Here is a 24,142-nt window from a genome sequence, read left to right as displayed (position 1 = left end):
GCTCCCACAGAAAGAATGCAATGGAAGCAAGCTAACGTCTATCACTAAAATGATATTTTCAGTCTAAAATGTCATTTGTCTTATCATACAACTTTGAATAAAACACTGATAAGATTACTTCCTTACCCTTCCACGCTGAAGGACTTTGGGACGTTTTGGCCCTCTGTTGATAAAAATGGGTTGTTGGGGTTTGGCATTGGGCCCAGATATCTGCATCTCTGGGTAAATATTATCCAAATACCATTTAAATGATTTACAGCCCAACTTCCTCCTCAGTTCAACACGTTCACTGATGTTTCCATAACTTTTCGTCCTCAGGTCAGGTCTTAAGGAAAAATACTGCTCCTGAATTTTAAAAAGAAAAACGAAAAATAAGGGAATGGCCTTTTTGCTTAAAATTAAGTATTATCAATTGTACCTGAGTCTTAAAGAGCTGAAGTATTTTTCACGCTGGTGTTTTCTTCATGTTGCCAGATGTCAACATGAAGTTATCAATTAGGTCCGTCGTTGATGGTAAGACATTTTAAGCTCTAGGAAACGTCCGAATCTCAGAAGTGGCAACACATGTAAAAATGTGATCCCAGAATCAAGGAAGCTGCACACGAGGGGGCAGTTCTCCGACTCTGTCAGGACTATGATCTTAACGATTACCAAAGACTCTGGGGAGGTTCGTGTGAGTTACATCTGCTCGTGTTTACCAGGAGAGACGTGAAAACATTTGTCAACTCTTTAAAAATAACTCATTACCGGGGCGCCTGGGTGGCTTGGTCGGTTAAGCGTCCGACTTCGGCTCAGGTCATGATCTCACGGTCTGTGAGTTCAAGCCCCGCGTCGGGCTCTGTGCTGACCGCTCAGAGCCTGGAGCCTGTTTCAGATTCTGTGTCTCCCTCTCTCTCTGCCCCTCCCCTGTTCATGCTCTGTCTCTCTCTCTCTCAAAAATAAACGTTTAAGAAATTTTTTAAAAAAATAACTCATTACCTATGAACATAAACATGCTTTGAACAAGAAATTTAGAACAGTAACATTGCTTTACAGTTTTGCAAATCTTTTTAATGTCTGGCTAGAAAGAAGTCAGCTGAATTCTCAATTCTGCATTCAACCTGTTATTATATGTTGTCTGGTTAAATACATTTTTAAAAATATGAGCATGTGAAAACATATAGTTTGAGATGGAAGGAGTATTTTAATAGCATTTTCAGAGAATTATGGCTATTCTTTTCTGATATTCTACCAGAACTCTAGCCCTTCACATTCCACATCGTAGCTAACCTTTAAATTGTATCCCTGAGCTTTCCTACTGTTGGGTTAAAATCTGCTGTCTTGCTCTGTGACTGGATCTTTTACCCATCCAAGATCTGCTTCCGCTGGGTTGTGAAGTTCTTTCAAATAATGACAAATTTCAGTATTAAGAATTCTATTCATAAATATTCCTAATCTCCTCAGAAAAGCGTTTAAGTACTGGAAGCGAGTAAGCTCACAGGGATGAATACAAGTTTTCCAAAACTAATTTTTCACCTGAAAGCTTGAATTTTATCATTGGCAACAAATGCTGTCTGTCGAAGTGAGAGGGTCAGTTGGTTCATTTTTGAGACTATCTGCCAAATATCCAAACAGAAATAACCATGGTCTGTGAGTCAGTCTTTTCTCCATTTATGTAAAAGTGATCAGTCCAGCTCACAACTCGAACAGCTGCACACGTTTTTCCTTGCCACAAGCACGGTGCTTCGGTGTGCAGTGAAAAGTGCTCTGTCCGCCACATCTCGGCACTCCGAGCTTGCCAAGATTTAGTGGAGTTTTTTGCACCGTTCCTACACCATCGGCGCAACGCCGACACAGTGAAAGGGGCAAGTCCTGTGTTAATCTGACTGTGGAAACAGCTTCGGCCCAGCATCCTCCTAGGAGGGCAGCCGGGATCCAGGTGGGTCTGAGGGCCGCCAAGAGACAGTATGACTCCAAGCTGGTGACCGTGGAGAAGGAGCTCAGAGTCTAGAAGAGGGACAAGGGAGGAGACACGCGGTGTGATAGAGGCGTGACCAGGAGCCTGCACTTCCGGTCCCAAGCGGTGATCTGCTTGGTTCTCATTACCCCCACAGCACGTACCTCCACACCCCAAATGCACAGTGTCGTCACTGTGCATTCCCTCCTTCGTCACTGACTCCCCCAAACCTAACACGGAGCCCGGTACGGAGTAGATGCTCAAACGCCTGTTTACAAACAACTGTAGGCAAGTATTCACAGCAGCACTTTTCACAACTCATGAAAGGATAAAACGTGGTGCCTTCGGCCAGGGAGTATCACCGGATTACAAAGAATGAAGTACCGACACATGGTGCGGTATGGATGACCCGGAAAACACCACGCTGAATAAGATGGTCACAAAAGGCCATGTCCTGTAGGATTCCATTTGTAGGAAGTGTCCAGAACAGGCAGATCCAGAGAGTCGGGGTAGATTAGTGGTTGTCTAGGGCTGTGGGAGATTAGGGGGTGATAAAATGGTTTGTGAATTATTCCTCAGTAAATCCGTGACCAAGGAAATAATCATCACAGGCTGTGCACAGCGGAAGAGAAAGTGGGAGGTACGATCCTGCATGTGCAGAGTCGAACGGGGAAGTGGCAGGACCGGCACACGAACCCCAAGGGGCAAAGAGAAGGAGTCACGGGAGAGGAACAGAGACACTGAAGAGAACACGTCTTCTGGTGTTGGCCGAATCTCCTTCACAGGGTGGTCACTTGGAAAATTAAAAGAAGAGTCACAACAGAAAACGAGAGAGAAAAGAAATGTAGGGAGAGAAGGCCCCGTGGTTGTCCCAACAGAAATGCGCCGAGTGAAAAGGCAGGTAACCAGAGCCGCCCGCAGACGCCCAGCCGACCCCTCCGACCGAACAACGTAACCTCACCTTGTATTCATCCAACCAGACGTGTGCCAGCCGCAAGGAGTTGTGGGTCATGGTGTCCTGGCCTTCAGGAGAGCCATACGGTCGCCTTTTTCGGAAAATGTGTCCGACTCTAGAGCACGGGATGATGAAGAGTTTACCTCCACACATCCAGATCTGGTCGGGGCAAAACATGTATTAATAGTTGCCTGCAACTGCTATGAAATCAATGTATGCATTTTCATGAAATTATTAGATAGGTGTTCATGCAACTTTGCAAGATGCCTTACAGAACTGTCAAAGAGTACCTTGAAAAACAACATGTCTTTAAGAAGAAACTAAATTCTAAAACGATGTAATATTCTTTTACTACCGTGTGTCTAAAATCACACTTACCATATACTTTGCTGTTTTAACAGATCAAGGAACCTGATCCTCAGGACTTAGGGAGACAAGGCTTACTGGCGGGTCCCCTACTTTCAGTTTACTGGTACTTTAATAACATGTATATACACACAAATAAGGAAACATACAGAATAACTCCAGGTTAAGATTCAAAAGATCTTAGTTCTGGTCTAAATTTTGCCCTTGATTATCTGGGTATTTTAGTTTTTGTGGGACTCCATTAGTTTATCTCCAAAGTAAGAAGACTGAATTAATGATACGTTATTCCTTTCATCTTTAAAATTCTAAAGATTATGTAGGAAAAACTGCCTTTTAAAAACATTCTGGTCAATACGGTGCAGAAAGACAAAAGGACACACGCACACGTACTATCTGGATAGGGATCCTGCCGTGGGGACGGGGGGGGACATCTGCAAGTTCGGAAGTCTGCGTGCTCGCCCTTGCCCTCGTTCTGTCCTTTGCAAAGACTGCCTGACCCCACCTCCTCCAGTTCCCTGAGCCCCAGACCCCAACTATACCATCATCTCTCCAACTTTAGCAGCTGGAGAGGACTGATTATGAAAAATGAATTCCTTCCTCAGTTGCAGGTAGTTGTATGTATGAGGCCTCCCACTAGCTACTTCTGAAAGTGGAATGCAGAGCTATTAGTACTTTTCCTGGGAGATCTGGGGTGAACCAGGATGGTCTTAGCCAATCAGGGAAATCCGATCACGCTAAACATATATATATATATATATATATATATATATATGGTTAGCAAATAAGATTAATAAACTGGCAACAAAACTCTAGATTAAATGCACATTTAGACATCTGAAATCATACCCATTCATCACAGCCTTCCCTTCTGAATTCTTATAAAATAAGGCTGCTTACAAGCTTTCCACACCTTGAGTGGATATTCTCCAGATCACAGATTACGATAAAGTAGCATTCATTAAGGACAATTTGTTAACAAAGGTAATCAAAGAGAATTTACAGAAAATATGGGATTGTAGATGAAAATTATATTCTACTGCACACAGAGTTAATAACTAGACATGAAAAAATTACCCGAAATGATATTTCTAAATTTTCTCCTCCCCAGATATCCATGCCACTGTCATACTGTCCAAGTTCATTGAAATAGTGTCTGTTCATGGCAAACAATCCTCCAGCCATTGTCGGTGACCTAGAAAAGGAAATAATTTCTGTACCAATTCTACAGACTCAATTAACTACTGTCTTTGTCTTAAAAAATTCAGTGTGCCTTTGGAACATCACTAACAAAAACAAGATGAACTATTATGAAGTGTTTTATCTAACTTCAGGGAATGAGCTGGGCCACATAAATGAATTTTCTAGATTGCCAATGATATATACTACATATCTGGCAAATGAAGGCTGCTTTTCTAGGCAACAAAAGTACTTTTTAAATTATAACCACTGTTATTAGAAATACACCTGAAATGAATTCATTCCTTCTGACAGGCTCCCAGAGCCACCGGGATAAAAACCGGACTCCAGGGCCTGCCGGGGGAGACCAGACAAACTCTGATCAAATGGCTTAGGCCAGTAGCTCTCGGGTAGGACGATTTGTCCCCAGACATTTCATTAATGTCCGGAGACATTTTTAGCTGTCACAATGGGACGTGTGTGTGTGTGTGTGTGTGTGTGTCAGGGGCAGATTTCTACTGGCATCGGATGGGCTGAAACCAGGTATGCTGCCAGAGTTCCTAAAACGCACGACAGAGCACCCATCTCACGGAAGTCTCTGGCCCAAAATGTCAATACTGTCAGGACTGAGAAACTGAATGAGAGAATCTGAAGGAGGCTGGCCCTCAGAGAGACTCGTGCCCGCTTTCCAGCTGCGTCACTTCCGGTAACGGAGTTAAGGTGATGGTGGATCCTAGCATCCCAAGCTGCCTGCCAGAAGTGAAGCAAAATCTCTCTGCAGGGGGAAAACCATCCCAGGTAGGAATGTATTTCCATAATTTTTCATGACTAGGTCACCAAACAAAAATAAGCAACCAAACAAACCACCAGGCAATCAGGAAGATTAATCACATCAAAGAAAAACAAGAGAAACAATCTACATCAGAGACAGATGTTCAGGGTTTTTTTTCTCTTTTAAAGTTTTTTTTAATGTTTATTTATTTTTGAGACAGAGACAGACAGAACATGAAGGGGGAGGGTCAGAGAGACAGGGAGACACAGAATCCGAAGCAGGCTCCAGGTTCTGGGCTGTCAGCACAGAGCCTGACATGAGGCTTGAACCCACAAACCGTGGGATCATGACCTGAGCCGAAGTTGGACGCTCAGCCGACTGAGCCACCCAGGCGCCCCTGTGTAGGGGTTTCGAATAATGTGATTCTCAGGCAGAGACTTTAAAATAACTGCTCAGTACATTCAAGGGTAAAAGAATGCAGAATTTGGCAGGTGGATAGACACAGTCAAAAAAGAAACCAAACTTAGGCATATCTGAAAACGCTTCCGACCAAGAGAAGAAATTCCTTTGTCACTAAGACTTTGACACTAAGACTGCCGCTGGCTTCTCACCACAAACAGCGGAGGCCACACGTTCTTGAGTAACCCCTTCAAAGTCCTAAAACAATCTATCCACCGACCTAGAACTGGGCACCCCATACAGTTACACCTCCAAGTACCGGTGGAATGAACACATTCTTACAAAAGGACAGGAGTAATCACCAGAAGGTCTGACCAAAGAAAGTACATTTAAAATGAAAATAATCCCAGGTGGGAGTTTGCAGATGGAGACAGAATAAAGAGTAACATAAAAAGGGAAATACATGGGCAAACCTAAATGAATAATGGTCACATAAAAAACATCTTATTCAGTTAAAATACACACACACACACACACACTCTCTCTCTCTCTCTCTCTTCAACAATATAACCTGAGGGGTATAAACTGGAGAATGAATATTCTGAGATCCCTGCATTGTTTGAAATACCAATTTATGTCACACTTTGATAAATCAAGGATGTATGGTATCCTCTCTGGGGTAATCACTAAAAGAACGGTATGTAAGAATGTATAACATCTAATAACAGGGTGGCAGCTGGGAACAGAATAATAAAAAATCCAAACTCAAGACCAAAAGAAAGAGAACAGGAAAAAAAAAAAAGCAACAGATAGAATGCAAATAGTAGCATTGTAATCATAAACACAAAATACAAGTAATATTGAATGCAAGCAACTAAATTAAACGAAGTTTTTCATGCTGGTTCAACAACAAATCGTAATATGAAAAAGCAACTACACGCTGCTTACAAGGGACACATCTAAATATAAGACCCCAGAAAGACTGACAACAAAAGGGAAGTTACACAATGTAAATATTAATCAAAACAAAGCTACAACAGTCATATTAATGTCACACTATAATGCAAAAGTTTTACTATTCTGAAAGTCTGGAATAAATGGGTTTCATTTACCAGAAGATTTAATTCTAAAAGATTTAATTCTAAATGCTCATACATCCATTAAGACAGGCTCAAAATATATGAAGAAAACATATAAAGAACTACAAGGAGAAATATACAACTGTAGTGGGAAACTTTAATATGCCATATATTTTGTTTCAGTTTATTCATTTATTTTGAGAGAGAGAAAGAGAGAGCACAAGGAGGAGAAGGGCAGAGAGAGAGAGAGAGAGAGAGACACGGAGAGAAAATCTCAAGTAGGCTCCACACTGTCAGCACAGAGCCCCATGTGGGGCTCAAACTCATGACCTGAGCTGAAATCAAGAGTTGGATGCTTAACCGACTGAGCTACCCAGGCGCCCCATAACATACCACATTTAATAACTGATATTAACATGTAAATTAAAAAATGAAAGTATAACAACCCTCATCACAGTGGGCACTGTGTAATGTACAGGATTGTTGAATTACTAAGCTGTGCACCTGAAACTAATATAATACGATATATCAGCTACACTTCCATAAATTTTTTTAAATAAAGTATGGAATATTTGAATAATACAATAAACTTGACCAAACTAATACAGAATCCCATTTTTAACAACCAGAGAAAACCAATTTTCCAGGCACACAAGAAACATTTACAGAATTTACTCATGCACTTAACCATAAAGCAAATCTCATCAATTTTCAAAGGGTTAAAATACAGAATATTTTTTGACCACGGTGTAATTAAGCCAGGAATATACAATTACAAAACCCACATATATCTGGAAAATAATAAATAAATGTAGTGCTAAATAACCTATGGGGCAGAGAAGACCTCACGATGAAAATATCTTAAAGTGAATGGTAAAAAATGATATGTCATAATTTGCCAAACCTGTAAGAAAGTTTATCATCTTAAATACATGTATTAGAAAAGGAAAAGGGATGACAATTTTAAATCTAAACATCCAACCTAAGCAGTCTGCAACCCTGGTATCATAAAAGTGCAACAGCTCACGTTAGAAAGGGGAAGAAAGTGGGGGAAAGTGGCACAAGGAGAAAGGGCCCTGATGTCCTCGCTGCACAAGAAGGAGTGTCAGGTGACGCTCTCAAAGTGAGCAAGTGACAGCTTTCTCCAAGCAACACAGTAACAAAAACCACACTCCGCAGCCGGGCGACAGAGAAGGCACTGAACAGAGAAGGCTCTGTGCTGACAGCTTGGGGCCTGGAGCCCATTTCAGATTCTGTGTCTCCCTCTCTCTCTGCCCCTCCCCCACTCATACTCTGTCTCTCTCTATATCAAAATTAAATAAACATTAAAAAAATCTTTTTTGAAGTATTTAAAAAAAAAAAACGATGAAAACCAATGCTGATAAAGAGGATGAAACAGGCAAAAACTGGCAAGTGCACCAACACTGAGGACACACGGCAGCCGGGGCTCCGTCGTCTCACTCCGCGCAAGCTTCACCTTCTCCCAAAGAACAGCACGGACAGTCCGAAAGGACAGGACAAGGCGTGTGCCTCCGACCACAGGACGTGAGGTTGCAGAGACCGGAAACACTGAGGGACGTCCCCAGACGCGGCCCTGCTCCTGACAGAGGGGGGGGAGGGTGGGTCGCACCTACCCCTGGTCTCACTGAAATCAGCAAGACATGGACCAGATTCTCATGCAAAGCCCGAGGGACAAGACGACCACCCTCTGCCACAAGACCGCGCCAGGCCCCTGGAGCCAGCCGAGGTCTCCCCTCCATCATGTGGGTCAGATGACAGCAAGCTGGCAAGCATCCAAAGGCCAGCTGAGGAGCCACTGGCACTCTAGTCCCTTGGGTGTGGGGAACACAGGTTCTACTAAAGGCAGAAGTGAGTCAGGCCTCCAAGCAGGTGATCTCACTCTTGTACACCAGCAGCCATGGAAAACAACACTGGTAACCGCACCGTCTGTGACATTAAAACAACCGAAAACCACCAACCTCCCCATCACTGGCAAACTGGATAAATAGGTTATGACACAGTAACAGAACGTGACCGCTTTCACTGCTGTATAAAGTACAGCTACACACTGCGACACACAGGAATTAAAAAAAAATTTTTTTTTAATGTTTATTTTTGACAGAGAGGCAGAGCATGAGCAGGGGAAGGGCAGAGAGAGAGACAGAGAGAGAGAGGGAGACGCAGAATCTGAAACAGGCTCCAGGCTCCGAGCTGTCAGCACAGAGCCCGACGCGGGGCTCGAACCCACAGACCGTGAGATCATGACCTGAGCCGAAGTCAGATGCTTAACCGACTGAGCCACCCAGGCACCCCCACACAGGAATTTCTTCAAGCAATGTTGAGCAAAAGAAGCAAGACAAAATGAGTCCAATGGCTTCATTTTATATGAAGTCCCTGAAGAGGCAAATTACTACACTGTACTGTTCAGGGGCGCACACAGACGTGGTGAAAGTAAAGGAAAGCGAGGAAATGATTACCGGGGACCAGGTCAGGGTGATGACCCATCTAGGGGCGGGGGCTGTGGACCGGAACAGGAGTCCAGAGGGCAGCCGGCTGCTGTCTGTGGACCCGGGTGACAGCACGGGTGTTCAGATCACAGCCATTTATTAAGTCGTGTGCACAGTCCGCCTATTTGCGTGTGTACTTCTTACCTACGCCATTTTTCCACAGGAAGAAAACCCAAACCGTAGGTCCAAAGACATTAAAAAGCAGAAACCCAGACAAACCTCTAAAGTCTACACGAGAAATTTATAACAGAAAACAAGGATAACATATAAGCAGATGTGTAATACTGAGAACACGAAGGGGAACTGGAAACAATTCACAAGCTGCGACCTGCGACGGTGCAGCAGGAATCCACCCTAAAGATCCCGATTACAGAAACGGCTTCTACGGCTAACGCTCTTCCCGGCGCCACACACACGAGCAGAGACCCGAAGGCAAGTAGACGACACAGGGAACTGCGATAATCAGCGTGCAAACGGGGCGCGCCGCTCGAGTGTGCCACACGGTTACGCCCAGGACCGCCGATCCTACTCGTCTGCCTTGCTAGGTTGGAAACCCTAAGCCACCCATCTTCCCTTAGCAGCGGGCGCGACGTATGAAACTCGGGAAGCACTCAAGAGTTTGCAACGCTTCTGCTCCCTGCAAAGAAGGGATTACCTGTAAAATGTTTTTTCCTCTTTGGAAGAAGCGCCGATAGGAGTTTTCGAATCTGCAGGAGTCTCACCTGATGGGTGCGGTGGCTCCTTCCGGTCCCCCGAGCTCAGAAAGGGGCACGAGGTCCCACTTGAAGTGCAGCCCCCAGTTGAACCCTCCGCGCACGACGGGGGACGAGCTGTAGGCGAGCGTGTCCGCGCTGATGATGTCAATGACGGGGCACACGACGGTCCGCGGGTCCTCCCGGATGGCGGCCAGCAGGGGCTGCAGCCACAGCACGTTCACCTCGCAGTGGCTGTCCAGGAACACCAGCACCTCTCCTGAGGAGGCAAACGACAGGCGGCCGCTTGGAGCGTGCGACGTGCGATACGACCGGCCGCCCTCCGGCCCCACAGCTACACCCGTCCTCTGCTGCAGGCGGGGGAGGAGCTGGTCGCGAGCTGGGCCTGAAGCCACTGCTGTGAGTGCGGCACGCGTGCAAACACACTTACTCTCCTCGGTGACGAGATTCCAAGTCTCACGGGACCAATTCTGTTCTCCGGACAGAAAGGTAAGGAGTGTGGTGCGAGGACAGTGGCCCTTTGTGGGTGGATGCTTTTATTACAATTACCGTAATCAAACTACCTCTAAACGTAGGGTACATTTCCTTGCCTCAGTCAACGGAGGACAGAGAACGTATTTTCACCGGTGACTCAGAAACGTGACTGCAATTATCAGTGACTGCCACGACAGTGACACGGGCTCCCTTCTCCCTTGAGGTCACCACTCAGCTGCCACATTCTCATTCCTGTTTGTTTCCCGTCTTTCCAATTCCCCAACCTTGTTGGCTGAAGTGGCCCTCATGAGCCGATGGGGTAGCCTTTCTTCTAGTTAGTAAAATAAAAACCATAAAGATTTTTATCCTGCATTTTCAACTTGATGCAAGAGGCATACAGGGAACGTAGGAGATGTCGCTATGAGGGAATGCCCCCCGCCCCCAAAGTTCCAGAATTCTCAAATTACCTTAATAGTTTTGTTTGTTTTTTGGCCTTATCCATGCAACTACCTGCAATATTATATATATAACATCTTAAAACGGATTCATTTAACTTAAATAAATTAATTTTAACGGGAAAATTTTATCAAGATCACTAACCTTACTGAGGTAACCCTATACACACACACACACACACACACACACACACACACAAATATAACGGAACCGATGCAGTATAACTGAGGACTAACCAGATTTTCTGGTGAAGATGAAACTTAACACCTGTTCTTTCTTTTTAAAAGGGGAGATTAGTATATGCTAGAAAGGTTTTAAAGATGTATCAGTAAAATGGAGGCTTTATCTTTGATGGAATCAGAAGGACTGAGAGGGAATTTTGAAGAAGGTACCTTTAGAGTTTTGTAAGTTGCTTTTTATTTATTTTTATTCTTTAAAGATTTTATTCTTTTTTATTTTTTTTATTTAAAAAAAATTTTTTTTAACGTTTATTTATTTTTGAGACAGAGAGAGACAGAGCATGAACAGGGGAGGGTCACAGAGAGAGGGAGACACAGAATCTGAAACAGGCTCCAGGCTCTGAGCAGTCAGCACAGAGCCCGATGTGGGGCTTGAACGGACCACGAGATCGTGACCTGAGCCGAAGTCGGCCGCTCAACCGACTGAGCCACCCAGGCGCCCCTAAAGATTTTATTCTTAAGTAATCTCCATAGCCAATGTGGAGTTTGAACTTACAACCCCGGAGATCAAGAGTTGTATGCTCTACTGACTGAGCCAGCCAGGTGCCCCTGTAAGTCAATTTTTAATATTATAGCCCATTTCTCCAAGGAAAACCATGATGCCCTATCACCAGCAGTATGTAATCGTAGTAAGGAAGCACTGGCACAATTCAAACCAAACAGTCTGGGTACATGTAGTTTAAATGTTGTATTAAAAAAAAATACAGACGCTCAGTTACAATTTTTCTTGGACTCTTCTCTATGGAAGTTAAACGACACCCAAACCTACGTGAGGAGCAGAGCAGTAATTCACAGTAGGGGCCCCCAAGAAAACAGATCGGCTTGGACTCCAGAGCCCCCCTCCGTGGAGTCTGAGTCTGGGGACAGCAGGGGTTGGCGTTACGAAGAGGCCCTTCCCAAAGCGAACGAGCTTCGTCTCTCCTGCTGACAGTGTCCATTTAAGATGCTCACTTTTCAACCGATCTCTGCAGAATGAGGCTCCAAGGACAAAGCCCTTGTCGCTCAACACCCACCGAGAAGAGTGGCAGGAAGCTGTACCTGTAGCGTGGGCCGCTCCGATCATCCTTCCTCGAATCAGTCCCTCACGCTTTGTGTTTCTTATTACTTTAATTTTTCCAGGGAGGTATTTTTGGACATATTCTTCTAGTTCTCCTTTCAAATCATCTGAAAATAAAGAGCCCATAGTAAAACCGCATGAGACATGTACAAAGACAGTTTTTTATAGCTACTCTAAAATTGCACCTGGTACTTGCAACAACAGATTATCAAGTAAATATTACAGAATCTTCTGCTGCTTTATTTTAAAAAAGCATGGCAGCTTATCTCCTGAAGAAGAGAAAGGAAAACATGAAGGATAAGAATGGAAACACTAGTCAGAACAGTTACCTTGTGAACTTACTTGTATTTCCACAGCAACTAGCACAATGCTTTGCATAAAGAAGGTCTGAAATGAGTACCTGGAGTGAATCAACGTTCAGCTGACTACACATAAATCAGGTTTAAAACAAAACCAAAAAATGAGATACAAATGTCTTTTGTTTGAACGTAACTTATTAGCTATTATTCCATTTCAGAATAGTCGACACAACTTCTACTGCCCCTGCCAAAAATTATATAACAACAATAAACATGTCCTTTTACTAATTTAGCACCTTCCGACTGCACTAAATAATTTTTATACATTCTGGCTCATTCACCTTTCAATTTCATAACTTCAAAGATGATCTAGAAGTAATCTTTCCATTGTTAGTAGATAAACCATTGTAAGTTAGCATGAATTTTTGCTTTTAGGTAAAATAGCTACAAACTGAAAAACCACAAATTTAAAAAAAATATCGACACCATCAATTCTACAATTGAGTATTTAGCCAACATCCTATTTGGTCCAGACTCACGTTCTTGCTTTTTTAATCATTCATTTTTGAAATTAAGTTTTGTTTTCTATTAACCTTCCTAAATTTTCTCCTGTGGAATATTTTTACCAAGGTTTAGGTAGTTTGCTCCCATTGGGCTCAGTGTACCTTTCCTCACTTTGTACATTTAACTGGTAGACCAATTCTGCTGTTGGTAAGAGGTGCTTAATAAACACTGGAGTAATGAAAAATATGTAACTGGCATACAATTTATCATGCATACAATTTATTAATATACCCTGCAGCTTGCCGTAATGAACAGAAGGTTTGGAGCTACGTGGACTAGAGGTTTAATTTCAACTCTACCACGTAACAGCTACGGGACCTTGACCAAATTACTTAACATTTCCTCCTCTATAAAACGAGGACATAACCTCTCTCTCAAGGTAGCTGAGAGCCTAATGAGTAGCGTAAATAAAAAGCCTTCCATCCTGGGGCGCCTGGGGGGCTCAGTCGGTTAAGCGTGGACTCTTGATTTGGCCTCAGGTCGTGATCTCACAGTTTTGAGATCCAGCCCTGTGCTGTTACCGCGGAGTCGGCTTGGGATTCTTTCCCTCTCTCTCCGTCCCTCCCCTACTCATGTGCATGCACACACGCACTCTCTCTCAAAATAAATAAATAAACATTAAAAAAAATGGGTAAGTCACAGAGATGAAAAGTACAGCAGAGGGAATACAGGCAGTAATATTGTCATAACATTGTACGGTGACCGACGGGACTGCACTTTCTGTGGTGATCACCGCGTAATGTACAGAACTGTTTAATCAATATGTAGTTCAACGGAAACTAACATAACACTAGAATTTATTATACTCCAATAAGAAATTTAAAAAAGAAAAGTGTGTAATATACATACTGACTCATAAAACACTGGCATTCAGGGATCATCTAAGAGCTATCACAAAGCAATCCACTTTTATCTGGGGACGGTCGGTGTAACAGACTTATTAGATAAATATAAGCCAAGGCATTATGCTGACTGAAAAAAGCCCATCTCGAAAGGTCACGTACTGCACGATTCTATTTATGTAACAATTCTTGAAATGGCGAAATCACAGAGACAGAGACAGAAACAAAATCACAGAGATTAGGGGTGCCAGGGATCAGGGATGGAGTGGGTCGAGGAGGTGGGTGGTGTGAATATTAAAAGCTAGCATGAGGGAGATCTTTGTGGTCAGGGAGTTGTCTGTATCTTGATCGCAGCGGTGGCTCCAGGAACCTACACAGGGGATAAAATGACACAGAACTGCGTACACACACTGTGCCAATGCCAAATTCCTGGTTTGGATGTTGGGCCAGCGTTACGTTAGAAATAACCAATGGGGGAAATGGGAGGAATGGGGGGAAGAGGTAACAGACCTCTTTGTAACTTGCTGTTACTAATGTATAGTTATTTTGAAATAGAACAATTTTTTAAAAAGATAAGCCAAGGGGGGCACCTGGGTGGCTCAGTCGGTTACACATCCGACTTCAGCTCAGGTCATGATCTCGCAGCTTGTGATTCGAGCCCCGCATCAGGCTCTGTGCTGACAACTCAAAATCTGGAGCCTGCTTTAGATTCTGTGACTCCCTCTCTCTCTGCCCCTCCCCCACTCATTCCCTCCCCCTCTCTCTCTCTCTCAAAAGTAAATAAACATTAAAAAAAATTTTCTTAAAGATAAGCCAAGGGAAAAATTTCAAGGGCCAAACTTAAATAGCACAGTCTGAAAAAGATCACAAAGACAATGTTGTTTCCTCTAAGCGACAGACATTATTTGTTGCTGACCCCACTGCCACGCTGCGGATGAGGGTCCTGTCCACCACCTATCCCGACACTCGGCTCCACTGATGCTCACGCTGGTGCTCACACGGCCACGATCAACAGCCCAGATCCCATGGCATCAACTGCAACAGCCCTTACCAAAGTCACTGTCATCGTCCACAAGGATGATTTCATGAAGGAGCTGGGCTGGCGTGCGGTCTAGGACGCTGTGCACCGTACGAAGCAAGGCAGACAAGGCTTCATTGTAGAAACAGATAACGACACTGGCGACTGGCAGGTCCGCGGGGTAAGACTTGTCTTTACATCTGTAAAGGCACGTATGAGAAAAGGCGACATCTTAGAAGGTTCAAATGTTTTAGGTCATTATTCTCTCAACACTAACTGCCCCTGTTCAGCCTCTTTCCTACATTGTAACGACAGTTTTTTAAAAAGCACTGAAGAACACATCACGTGTCTTACTCAAGAGTTTTACATTTCAATAATTCCTCCCTCCAATACCTGCTACTCCGCTTATTTTTAGGTCAATATTTAAAAAATGATTTTTTTTTTCTTTTTTGGGTACAGAGTTTACATAAAAATGTGTTATTTGTATGAAATCACTATAGGTTTTTAACGTAGCACTCATAAGCTAATGATCAGCTTCTCCGCGATAAACATTCAAAAGAAAATAATATAAAACTTTGTATCTGAAAACTATTTTTTGCCCAACTTTAGAAAAACACTTGAGTAAACTAGGACATAAATCAGGATAACAGAAAAGCTTCTATCGAGCAACTATGAGACAAAAAGGGTTGGGTGGCTTTAAGCAACAATCATAAAAAACCACCAGCTTCCAGAATAAAATCTAGAATTCCCTATTCTTTCGTGCGGCATACAAGCCTTCTCGCATCTGGGCCCTGGCTACCCCCGGCCTCCTGGTGTTCTTCTGCTACAGCCACAGTGACTGCTGTCAGTGCCTTTCCAAGCAGTGTACCAACTCCATCTGTCTGCCATGCAAGGGAGGTGTCCCCACGCACGGGAGGTGCGTCCCCCACGCACGGGAGGTGTCCCCAGGCACGGGAGGTGTCCCTTGTACACTGCTCATCTCAATGAGGCCTTCCCTGACCACTCTGGTTTGGGGGTCCCCACTTCACCAATTCCTCCCACAGCCCTCATTTACCACCGCAATTACTCAATTCCTTATCTAACTCCCCTGCTAGATCCTAAGCCCTGTGATCCAGGGACTGTACCTTACTCTGCTTATTTCCAAACCTAATACAGTGTCTGGAAAACAAAGGTGTTCAAAAAGGTCTATGGATGGGCTGGCCAACCACATGAACGAAAAGCCTTTGAAGCGACCAAGATAACGAAGACAGAAAAGTGAGATGATGAATAAAATTCTTCACTGATTTTTGATCCCTTTCCCACAAATCCAATAAATAAACATCAAAAACAAACTTATGCTCAGAAGTTATCTAATTCTATGCGGTTAGTACCTCCCTGCTTTTCCCTATGATTTTAAATTTCAAGGGAGCAGCAAGCCGTGGAAGGCTGTCAGTACAATCTCAGCCCGCGGGGCTTCAAGGCAGGCGGAGGGGAAATCTGTCTTAAGTGGTCTAGTGTCCTGAATACCGAAGTCTAACTGCAAAGTATCAACACCGTCCCCGTGACTGACGACGCTGCCACTAACAGCACCACGTCACTAAAACGCAGGCGCACACACTAGCGAGAAGCGAGAAGCGAGAAGCGAGAAGCGAGAAGCGAGAAGCGAGAAACGTACGCGGCGTTCCTGGTGTCGGGCACATCCCTGCGGTAGCCCAAGCGGTTACTGATGAGCATGTTGAAGGCGTGTTTCTGATAGCCCAAGTCTCTCAACTCCTGATCACGTTCATCAAAAATCATGCCTGCAAAGTTTTACCAAAATGACAGTAAATACATAAGAAGCCAGAAACTTTCCTGTTCATGCTTTTAAAAGGTCTATACAGCGGTCTGAAAGTCTATTTTATGAAAATTGAGGTATTAGTTTCCATTTCCTCCTGTCATTTTAAATACTTTCAACTGCATGTATTAGAAAATCATTAAGTCCTAGAAACAGATTTTATTTCTTTGAAACTATGATCAAATGAAAAAAGAATCTATTTTAACCTTTCCTTTATTAATTGTGGATCTTTCAATCTCTCAAAATCTCTTTTACTCCTAACATTACTTATTATTTGAGATTTCTAAGGACAAGATTAAAGTTCTTTCTTTGTTAAGTTTTAACGGTCACCAAAATGGCTCATTTATCCCTTAAAATAAAACTGCTAAGACCAGGACTCTAGAATTACAGTGTGCAAAAGACATATACAGTAGATTCTCACTTCCAAATTGAACAGAATATTAACTTCTGAAGAAAAAAGTTTCCCTTTTATACTAAGATTTTATAAACTCCTATATTTAATATACTCCAGCCTCTTAACAATTCTTATAAGTAGAACTCTTATTAGATATAAGTAATCTCAGCTTACCTCTAAACCCAATGGTTTATGTTCTGTTTTAATTAACTCTGCCTTTCAAAATATGTTATATAGAGTCAAGTTACCTTTCAACCATTTCTTTCCCTTATTAAATAATGCTAACAATTAAAATCCTCCCCCATAGGTTCCATTTTCTTTCCAGTCACTTAATTTTTCTTTCTTTCTTTTCTTTGTTTTCTACTCCGGACCTTATTACTTTCTCCCAAGTCCTCATAAAATATTGAAGTCAGAAACAGTAAATTAGAATATAACTCCCCACTGAGTCTGCAAAATCCTAGAACCTCAGCGAGTTCATTAACAAAATAAATTGGTGGGTGAAAATGACCCATTTCTAATCCCCTCTGCAACACATGACCCGCAGAACCGAGCTTAAAGCTCCAATGATTAAACACTCTGACACGCTACTAGAGGTCGAACACACTCACCCAGTTCAGAAGAGAATTTCGTGTTGCCTTTTTCTGGATCTTCAACGTGATTATCTATCATGTCATCAATTCTGTTTACTTTGAACTGTGACTCTAACACTCGACTTGGGCCTCGAGTGAAACGGGGATAGAATTTTTTGGGAAAGGGGCCATGGGGCCCGGACCCCTTGATGGGCACATTCTTAAGTGGCTGAGTCACTTCACTGAAGTTGAAATAAATAAAAAGCAAAACCGTCCAGGTCGCAGATGTGAAAAGGCATCCGTAACAGAAATATCGAGCCGTGACACTTCCCATTATAGACCTAACATCGCTGAAGAGTCATCTTCAATCTCCTGAAAGAGAAGAACGGCTATGTTAGACCCTGCGGGACATTTGTGAATCATCTACCAAGTTCACAGCCACTGTCTGCTAAATAACCAAGTAGAGCTTCTCAACTATTTACTTAGGACCCCTGTGCATACCGTTAACAAAGACTCAAATGTAAGAAGATACGTGGATGGCGCTGAACGAAAACTAGAAGGATTCGACAATTAAAACCACAGGCCAATGTGTCAGTGCTCGGAAAACCAATAGCAGTAAAACAGCTACTTGTTTATTTGCCCATGTTAAAGGATATTTTACCTTTGCTCTGGATTGCTTTCAGTGTGGTAATTTTTTTCAGGTTCTGGCTTTTCATGAGGAAAATGCCAAGTACCTCATGTATCATGACAGTCTATCTAAAGTCCCTTTGCACCGTAAAATTATAGGACTCTTTTAACCTAAGGCTCTTAAAATCCGTTACTCAAAATAAGCAGCCCGAAGAAAACAGTTCTCTTCCCAATCAAAGATTGAACCTGCCCTAATGCCTATACTAGATTCCACAGTTCCAGTTCAACTTATTACTGAAAGCAGAGGCTTTAATCTATAGCTTTGATAATAAGCTTCCTGGTGAACTCTGATGCACAGCCAGATGTGGGAACCGATGGTGTAATGACAAGACAAGATTAAGTTCTGGTCCCATTCTGTCCCATACTGGCTATGCAACTTGAACAAATCACCAAATTTTCTTAGCCTTCTTTTCATCAACCGTATTCAAGTTAACACTACAATCTACCTTACCTGATTCTTAGAATAAAATAAAATACTTAGAATTACATAAGATATGTAAAGTATCAGGTACAGTGATTAACACACAAAACAGTGATTTGCAGTGGATGGAGAGAACCAGAGGCTGTAGCTAGCTTTTGTTTCATTTGTTCACTGTGTTTCCTTCACTTAGCACAAGGAATGGCACGTAGCAGCCGCTGAATGATACTACAGAATGAAGGAATAGAGCACAAATTCAACAATGTTAACCTTTTCCTCCTCCTCATTAGGTCTAATATGTAATACGAACGGTATGCGTGACCACATGTTCCTTACAATGACCCACAAGTCCCTACCTCCTCTGCAATCACCTCTCTGACCATACCTCTCCTTACTTCCCTCCTCGTTCATTTCATTCTAGGCACAGGTCTCCTTACGGGTCACCAAACGTGTCAATCATACTCCCACTGACAGATTATGCATTGGTCCTTCCCTCTGTCTAGAATGCTCGTCATCCCTGGGCGCCTGGGTGATTCAGTCAGCTGAGTGTCTGACTTCGGCTCAGGTCGTGACCTTGCGGTGCGTGGGTTCGAGCCCCATGTTGGGCTCTCTGCTGTCAGTGCAGAGCGCGCTTTGGGTCCTCTGTCTCCCTCTGTCTCTGCCCCTGCCCCGCTCGCACTCTCCCTCTCTCTCAAAAATAAACCAACGTTAAAAATTTTTTTCAAAAGAATAATTTTCATCCTCAACGGACTTCACCTCTGTTGAATCTGTGCTCAAATATCACCTTCTCAGTAAGTCTCTAGATTTTACCATATTTAAAACTGCAACTCAATCGCCAAATACTAGCACTTCTGATCTTCCCTACTCCTTGCAACTTCTGCCTTCTTACACACTACATAATTACATATTATTTACTGTCCATGCCCGCTGCTAGAAGGTAAGCTTCAGTAGGGCCAAAGCTTTTATCTGTTCATTTCCTGCAGTATCCCGAGCTTACAACAACGCCTGGCATGCAGCAAACATTTAATAAGTATTCATAGAGTTTAATGCATCAATTACTGTAATACAGTTATCGATATGTTTGCAAAATCCTGGGAATTTATAAACAAATGTATTGCTATCATGTTTGAGCGAAGCAATACCTTAAAACTATGCACAGAGATCATGACTGCCTTATTTCAGCAGTATGAAACTACGCAGAACAGGCATAGTTACTATTAGAAGAGGTAAAGAAAGAAAAACAACAGGCTCTCGGTGTCCAATTTCACAAGTTAAATAAAGGTCCTTGTGATACAAACAGGAGACTACTTTCCACTTTGTCTACTGCATGATCTTAAGTCCCTCTTGGCTGCCGCGACCTGTGGGCAAAATGAAAAAGTTTTCTCCTCAAGACCTCACCCATAGGATTTGGTCAACTCCGTTCAAAATTTTTCCCAGAATACCCCTCCCAATCCTCAACACGACAGCTCAAACATCGAGGTCTTGCTTCCTGAACTGTAGAATGTATTAACTCTCAACAGTTTGATCAGGTAGATATTATTTTCCTCAAGCTATATTATGGTAATTCTTTAGAGAGCAATTTTTTCCTTGGTCAATTCTTACACTAAATTAAGGAACCTATAAAAATGAGAGAAACTTATAAAATCAGGTCATTTATTTTTTTATTAAAAAAAATTTTTTTTAATGTTTATTAATGTTTGCGAGACAGAGTGTGAGCAAGGGAGGGGCAGAGACAGAGGGAGACACATGTCCGAAGCAGGCTCCAGGCCCCAAGCTGTCAGCACAGGGCCCGACGTGGGGCTCGAACCCATGAACCGCGAGATCATGACCTTAACTGAAGTCAGACGCTTAGCCAACTGAGCCACCCAGGCTCCCTGGTCATTTATTTTATATAACTGACCATAACAGTCTTTCAGAAGCAACAGAGACACTCTCAGTTTTTAGACAGGTCAAGAAGTTAGCACTCAAATATGAAGAAAGTATGGGGCGCCTGGATGGCTCAGTCACTTAAGTGTCCAACTCTTGATTTCAGCTCAGCTCATGATCTCACCATTCATGAGTTTGAGCCCTGCTTGGGATTCTCTCTCCCTCTCTCTCTGCCCCTCCCCTGCTTTCTCTCTCTCAAAATAAATAAAACTCTAAAAAAATATATGAAGAAAGTACAAGGCAGTCAGATACCTGTTATTTAATAAGATGACCAGTTCTTAACTGCTTAAGAAGTTAAAACATCCAAACGACACCCAAAAGCTGAAATTTTAATCTAACCCACGCTAACATATAATGAATCCAGCATCTACACAATAAAGTGTGCTATCTGTTCTTCCTTCTATCGGCAATCACCCATGGCTTCAATATCTGAGGCTGAAAGCCTTTAAAAGGAGGACCAAAGCAAACATTTAAAGGTAGTTAATAGAAAACAGCTAGTGAACAAATTCTTTCGATCATAAACTTGGCCAGTTAACAAAGCCAAAACTTCAGCAGTTAGATGTCAACATAATACATTTCCAAAAGTTAAATGAACAAAAGGCTAACCAGCTGTGCACATGAATTTCCAGTGAGACCAGGCAGTCATGGCCTGGCAGAGGCTGAGACAGGTGCCTTGTGAGCAGAGTCAGGGTTTCACCAGGGAGGTACAGAAGCAGACTGGGGACAGGGACATGCAACGTGCCAATGGGAATGACCGACCACCCGGGGCCGATGGATCTGAGGTTCTGGTGTGGCTGAATGATCGCTGGCATCACACTACTACAGAGAGGGACACGGAAAGACTGAGTGTGGTGCCCGGAAAACACAAGGCCAACACTCGCTTTTGGGGGAGGTACGGTTAACGACAGAAGAATCCTCTCCAAATACATGAGCTGGAGCTGTGGCAATAAACAACGTGCCTAGAGCCTAAGTGCTACTATACTCGCCGTGAGCAACCCCCTCAGGGGACAGGGATCATTTCTGTCTCTTCAAACCCATTCTGTCTGGCCCAGTGTCTAGTATTAAAAATTAACAAATACTGGTTTGGGTAATTAAAAATTATGCAGAGTGTATCTCTCTTCCAGAAGAGGTTACAGGACCTTGATTCTGTGCTATGTAAAATCGTACTTGGGGCACTTGGATGGCCCACTCAGTTAAGCGTCCCAACTCTTGATTTTGGCTCGGGTCATGATCTCACAGTTCATGGGTTCGAGCCCCGCGTTGGGCCCTGCACTGACAGTGTGGAGCCTGCTTGGGATATTCTCTCTCGATCTCTCAAAAACAATAAATAAATAAACATGTAAAAAAAAAAAAATCTTAGAGAAGAGTATATATGAGATAAGCACATCCTGGGGAATAAACTTTTGTCAAGAGGAGGAGGGGAAGGAGGAGAAAACAGCTAACCAGTTAAAATAGTTTCATTAGATGTAGTCATTATTAAGCAAAATATTCAGTCTGCCAGCAAAAGTCCCAAGTCTTCCTTTCTCAGTCCAAGATTTCTTCATTATAAATTTGAAATCACTGCAAAAGTTAATTTTATAAATCAAGACGGTTTCATATGATTCTATGCATATCAATTTGAAAGCCTAGAAGAGTAACATTTAAGGAAAATATGACTTACTCAAACTGACCCCAGTCCCAACAGAAATGTAAACAGACCAATCATCACAGAAGAAATAACCTCATAAGAGTTCCTCAAAACAGGGACACCTGGGTGGCTCAGTCAGTTGAGTGTCCAACTCTCGATTTCAGGTCAGGTCACGATCTCACAGTCCACAATCTCGGTTATGAGATTAAGCCCCACATCAGGCTCCATGCTTGGGATTCTCTCTTCTTTCCCTCTGCCCCCTCCCCTGCTCGCACGCACTCTCTCTCTCAGAAGAAAGTTCCTCAAGACAACATAAACCACCAGGCACAGAGTTTCACAGGGGAATTCTACCAGTCCTTTAAAGATCTAATGACCCTAATGCTACTTAAGCCACTGCAGAAATAATTAAAAGAAATCTTACAAATCTGTTTTATAAAATGAGTGGGACACTGATCTCAAAATCTGACAAAAATCGAACCTCTCCCAAACACACGTCTCATTTACAACGACAAATCTTTGAAAAATATAAAAATTCTTAAGAACACTAAGCACAAACTTAACAAGAAATACCTTAAACATGTACAAATAAAACCATAAGACACTCCTGAGAGCCCCAAAAGATGACGTGATCACATGGAAAGATGTACCTTACTCTTGGACAGAGAAACCCCACATCATAAAAGCTCTCCCTAAGTTAACTTACATATATTACATAAGCATATTTAAAATACTAACAAAAGCACCTGGGTGGCTCAGTGGATGGAACGTCCGACTGTTGATTTCAGCTCAGGTCATGATCTCAGGGTTGTGGGATCGAGCCCCACGTCAGACTCTGCCCTGACAGCACAGATCCTGCTTGGGATTCTGTCTCCCTCTTTCTCTCTCTCTTTAAAAAAAAAACTTTAAAAATACTAACAGATTTTTTTTTTTTCTAGAGCTAAACAAGTTGATTATAAAGTGTATTTGGGAAAGAATGAAAAAGCAGGCAATAGCCAGGCAAATCCTGAAAACCAAGTATAAGCAGGGGTGAGCCCTACTGAGTAGTAAACAAACTCCAGAGCTTTTTACCTAAATGGCACAGCATGACACATGCACAGACGAAAAACCAATGGGGCAGGATGAGAAATTTTGAGAAACAGACCCAATTACACTTAGAAATGTAGTATAAATGATTACAGATAACACACCAGTGAGGAAACGAGTGACTTTTTGCAAACTGGTTTTGGGACAACTGCTTAGCCATATGGTAAAGGATACACTAGGGCCCACTCCTCACACCTAGACACATCTGATGTGAACTCGATATTTAAATATAGTAGATGAAAAATCAAACTACTGGGACCACATCAAAACAAAAAGCTTCTGCACAGCAAAGGAAACGATCAACAAAACTAAAAGACCTACTGAATGAAGCTATTTGCAAATGACATATCTGATAAAGGATTAGTACCCAAAATATATAAAGAATTGATAAACCTCAACATCTAAAAAACCCCACAAATAATCCAATTAAAAAATGGGCAGAAGACATGAATAGACCTTTCTCCAAAGACATCCAGATGGCCAACAGACCCATGAAAAGATGCTCAATGTCACTCATCATCAGAGAAATGCAAACTAAAATCACAATGAAATCTCACCTCACACCTGTCAGGATGGCTAAAAAAATACAAATAACAAGTATTGGTGAGGATGTGGGGGAAAAAAGGAACCCTCGTGCACTATCGACGGGAATGCAAACTGGTATAGACACTGGGGAAAACAGTATGGAGGTTCCTCAAAACATGAAAAATAGAACTACTCTACCATCCAGTAATGCCATTACTGGGTATTTACCCCCCAAAATACGAAAGTAC

The 24,142-nt window shown here is 42.7% G+C and overlaps 1 protein-coding gene across 7 annotated transcripts in view; it reads right to left on the bottom strand.

The window, feature by feature from the left end:
* Positions 1 to 24,142, bottom strand: part of GALNT11 (polypeptide N-acetylgalactosaminyltransferase 11) — a 42,548-nt gene that overhangs the window by 4,340 nt on the left and 14,066 nt on the right. For all 7 annotated transcript variants that reach the window (XM_042975765.1, XM_042975798.1, XM_007087539.2 and 4 more), the window contains 8 exons: positions 17,668 to 18,000; positions 16,507 to 16,630; positions 14,886 to 15,052; positions 12,111 to 12,236; positions 9,913 to 10,162; positions 4,332 to 4,449; positions 2,898 to 3,050; positions 127 to 345 (listed from right to left, as the gene is read on the bottom strand). In XM_042975765.1, coding sequence (XP_042831699.1) covers positions 127 to 345; positions 2,898 to 3,050; positions 4,332 to 4,449; positions 9,913 to 10,162; positions 12,111 to 12,236; positions 14,886 to 15,052; positions 16,507 to 16,630; positions 17,668 to 17,962 — 1,452 coding nt within the window. In that variant the 5' untranslated portion in view covers positions 17,963 to 18,000. The remainder of the gene's footprint in view (positions 1 to 126; positions 346 to 2,897; positions 3,051 to 4,331; positions 4,450 to 9,912; positions 10,163 to 12,110; positions 12,237 to 14,885; positions 15,053 to 16,506; positions 16,631 to 17,667; positions 18,001 to 24,142) is intronic.

Source organism: Panthera tigris, chromosome A2 (genome assembly GCF_018350195.1).
Source record: "Panthera tigris isolate Pti1 chromosome A2, P.tigris_Pti1_mat1.1, whole genome shotgun sequence".
NCBI classification, from domain to species: domain Eukaryota; kingdom Metazoa; phylum Chordata; class Mammalia; order Carnivora; family Felidae; genus Panthera; species Panthera tigris.
This window is presented reverse-complemented; position numbering and strand designations above follow the sequence as displayed.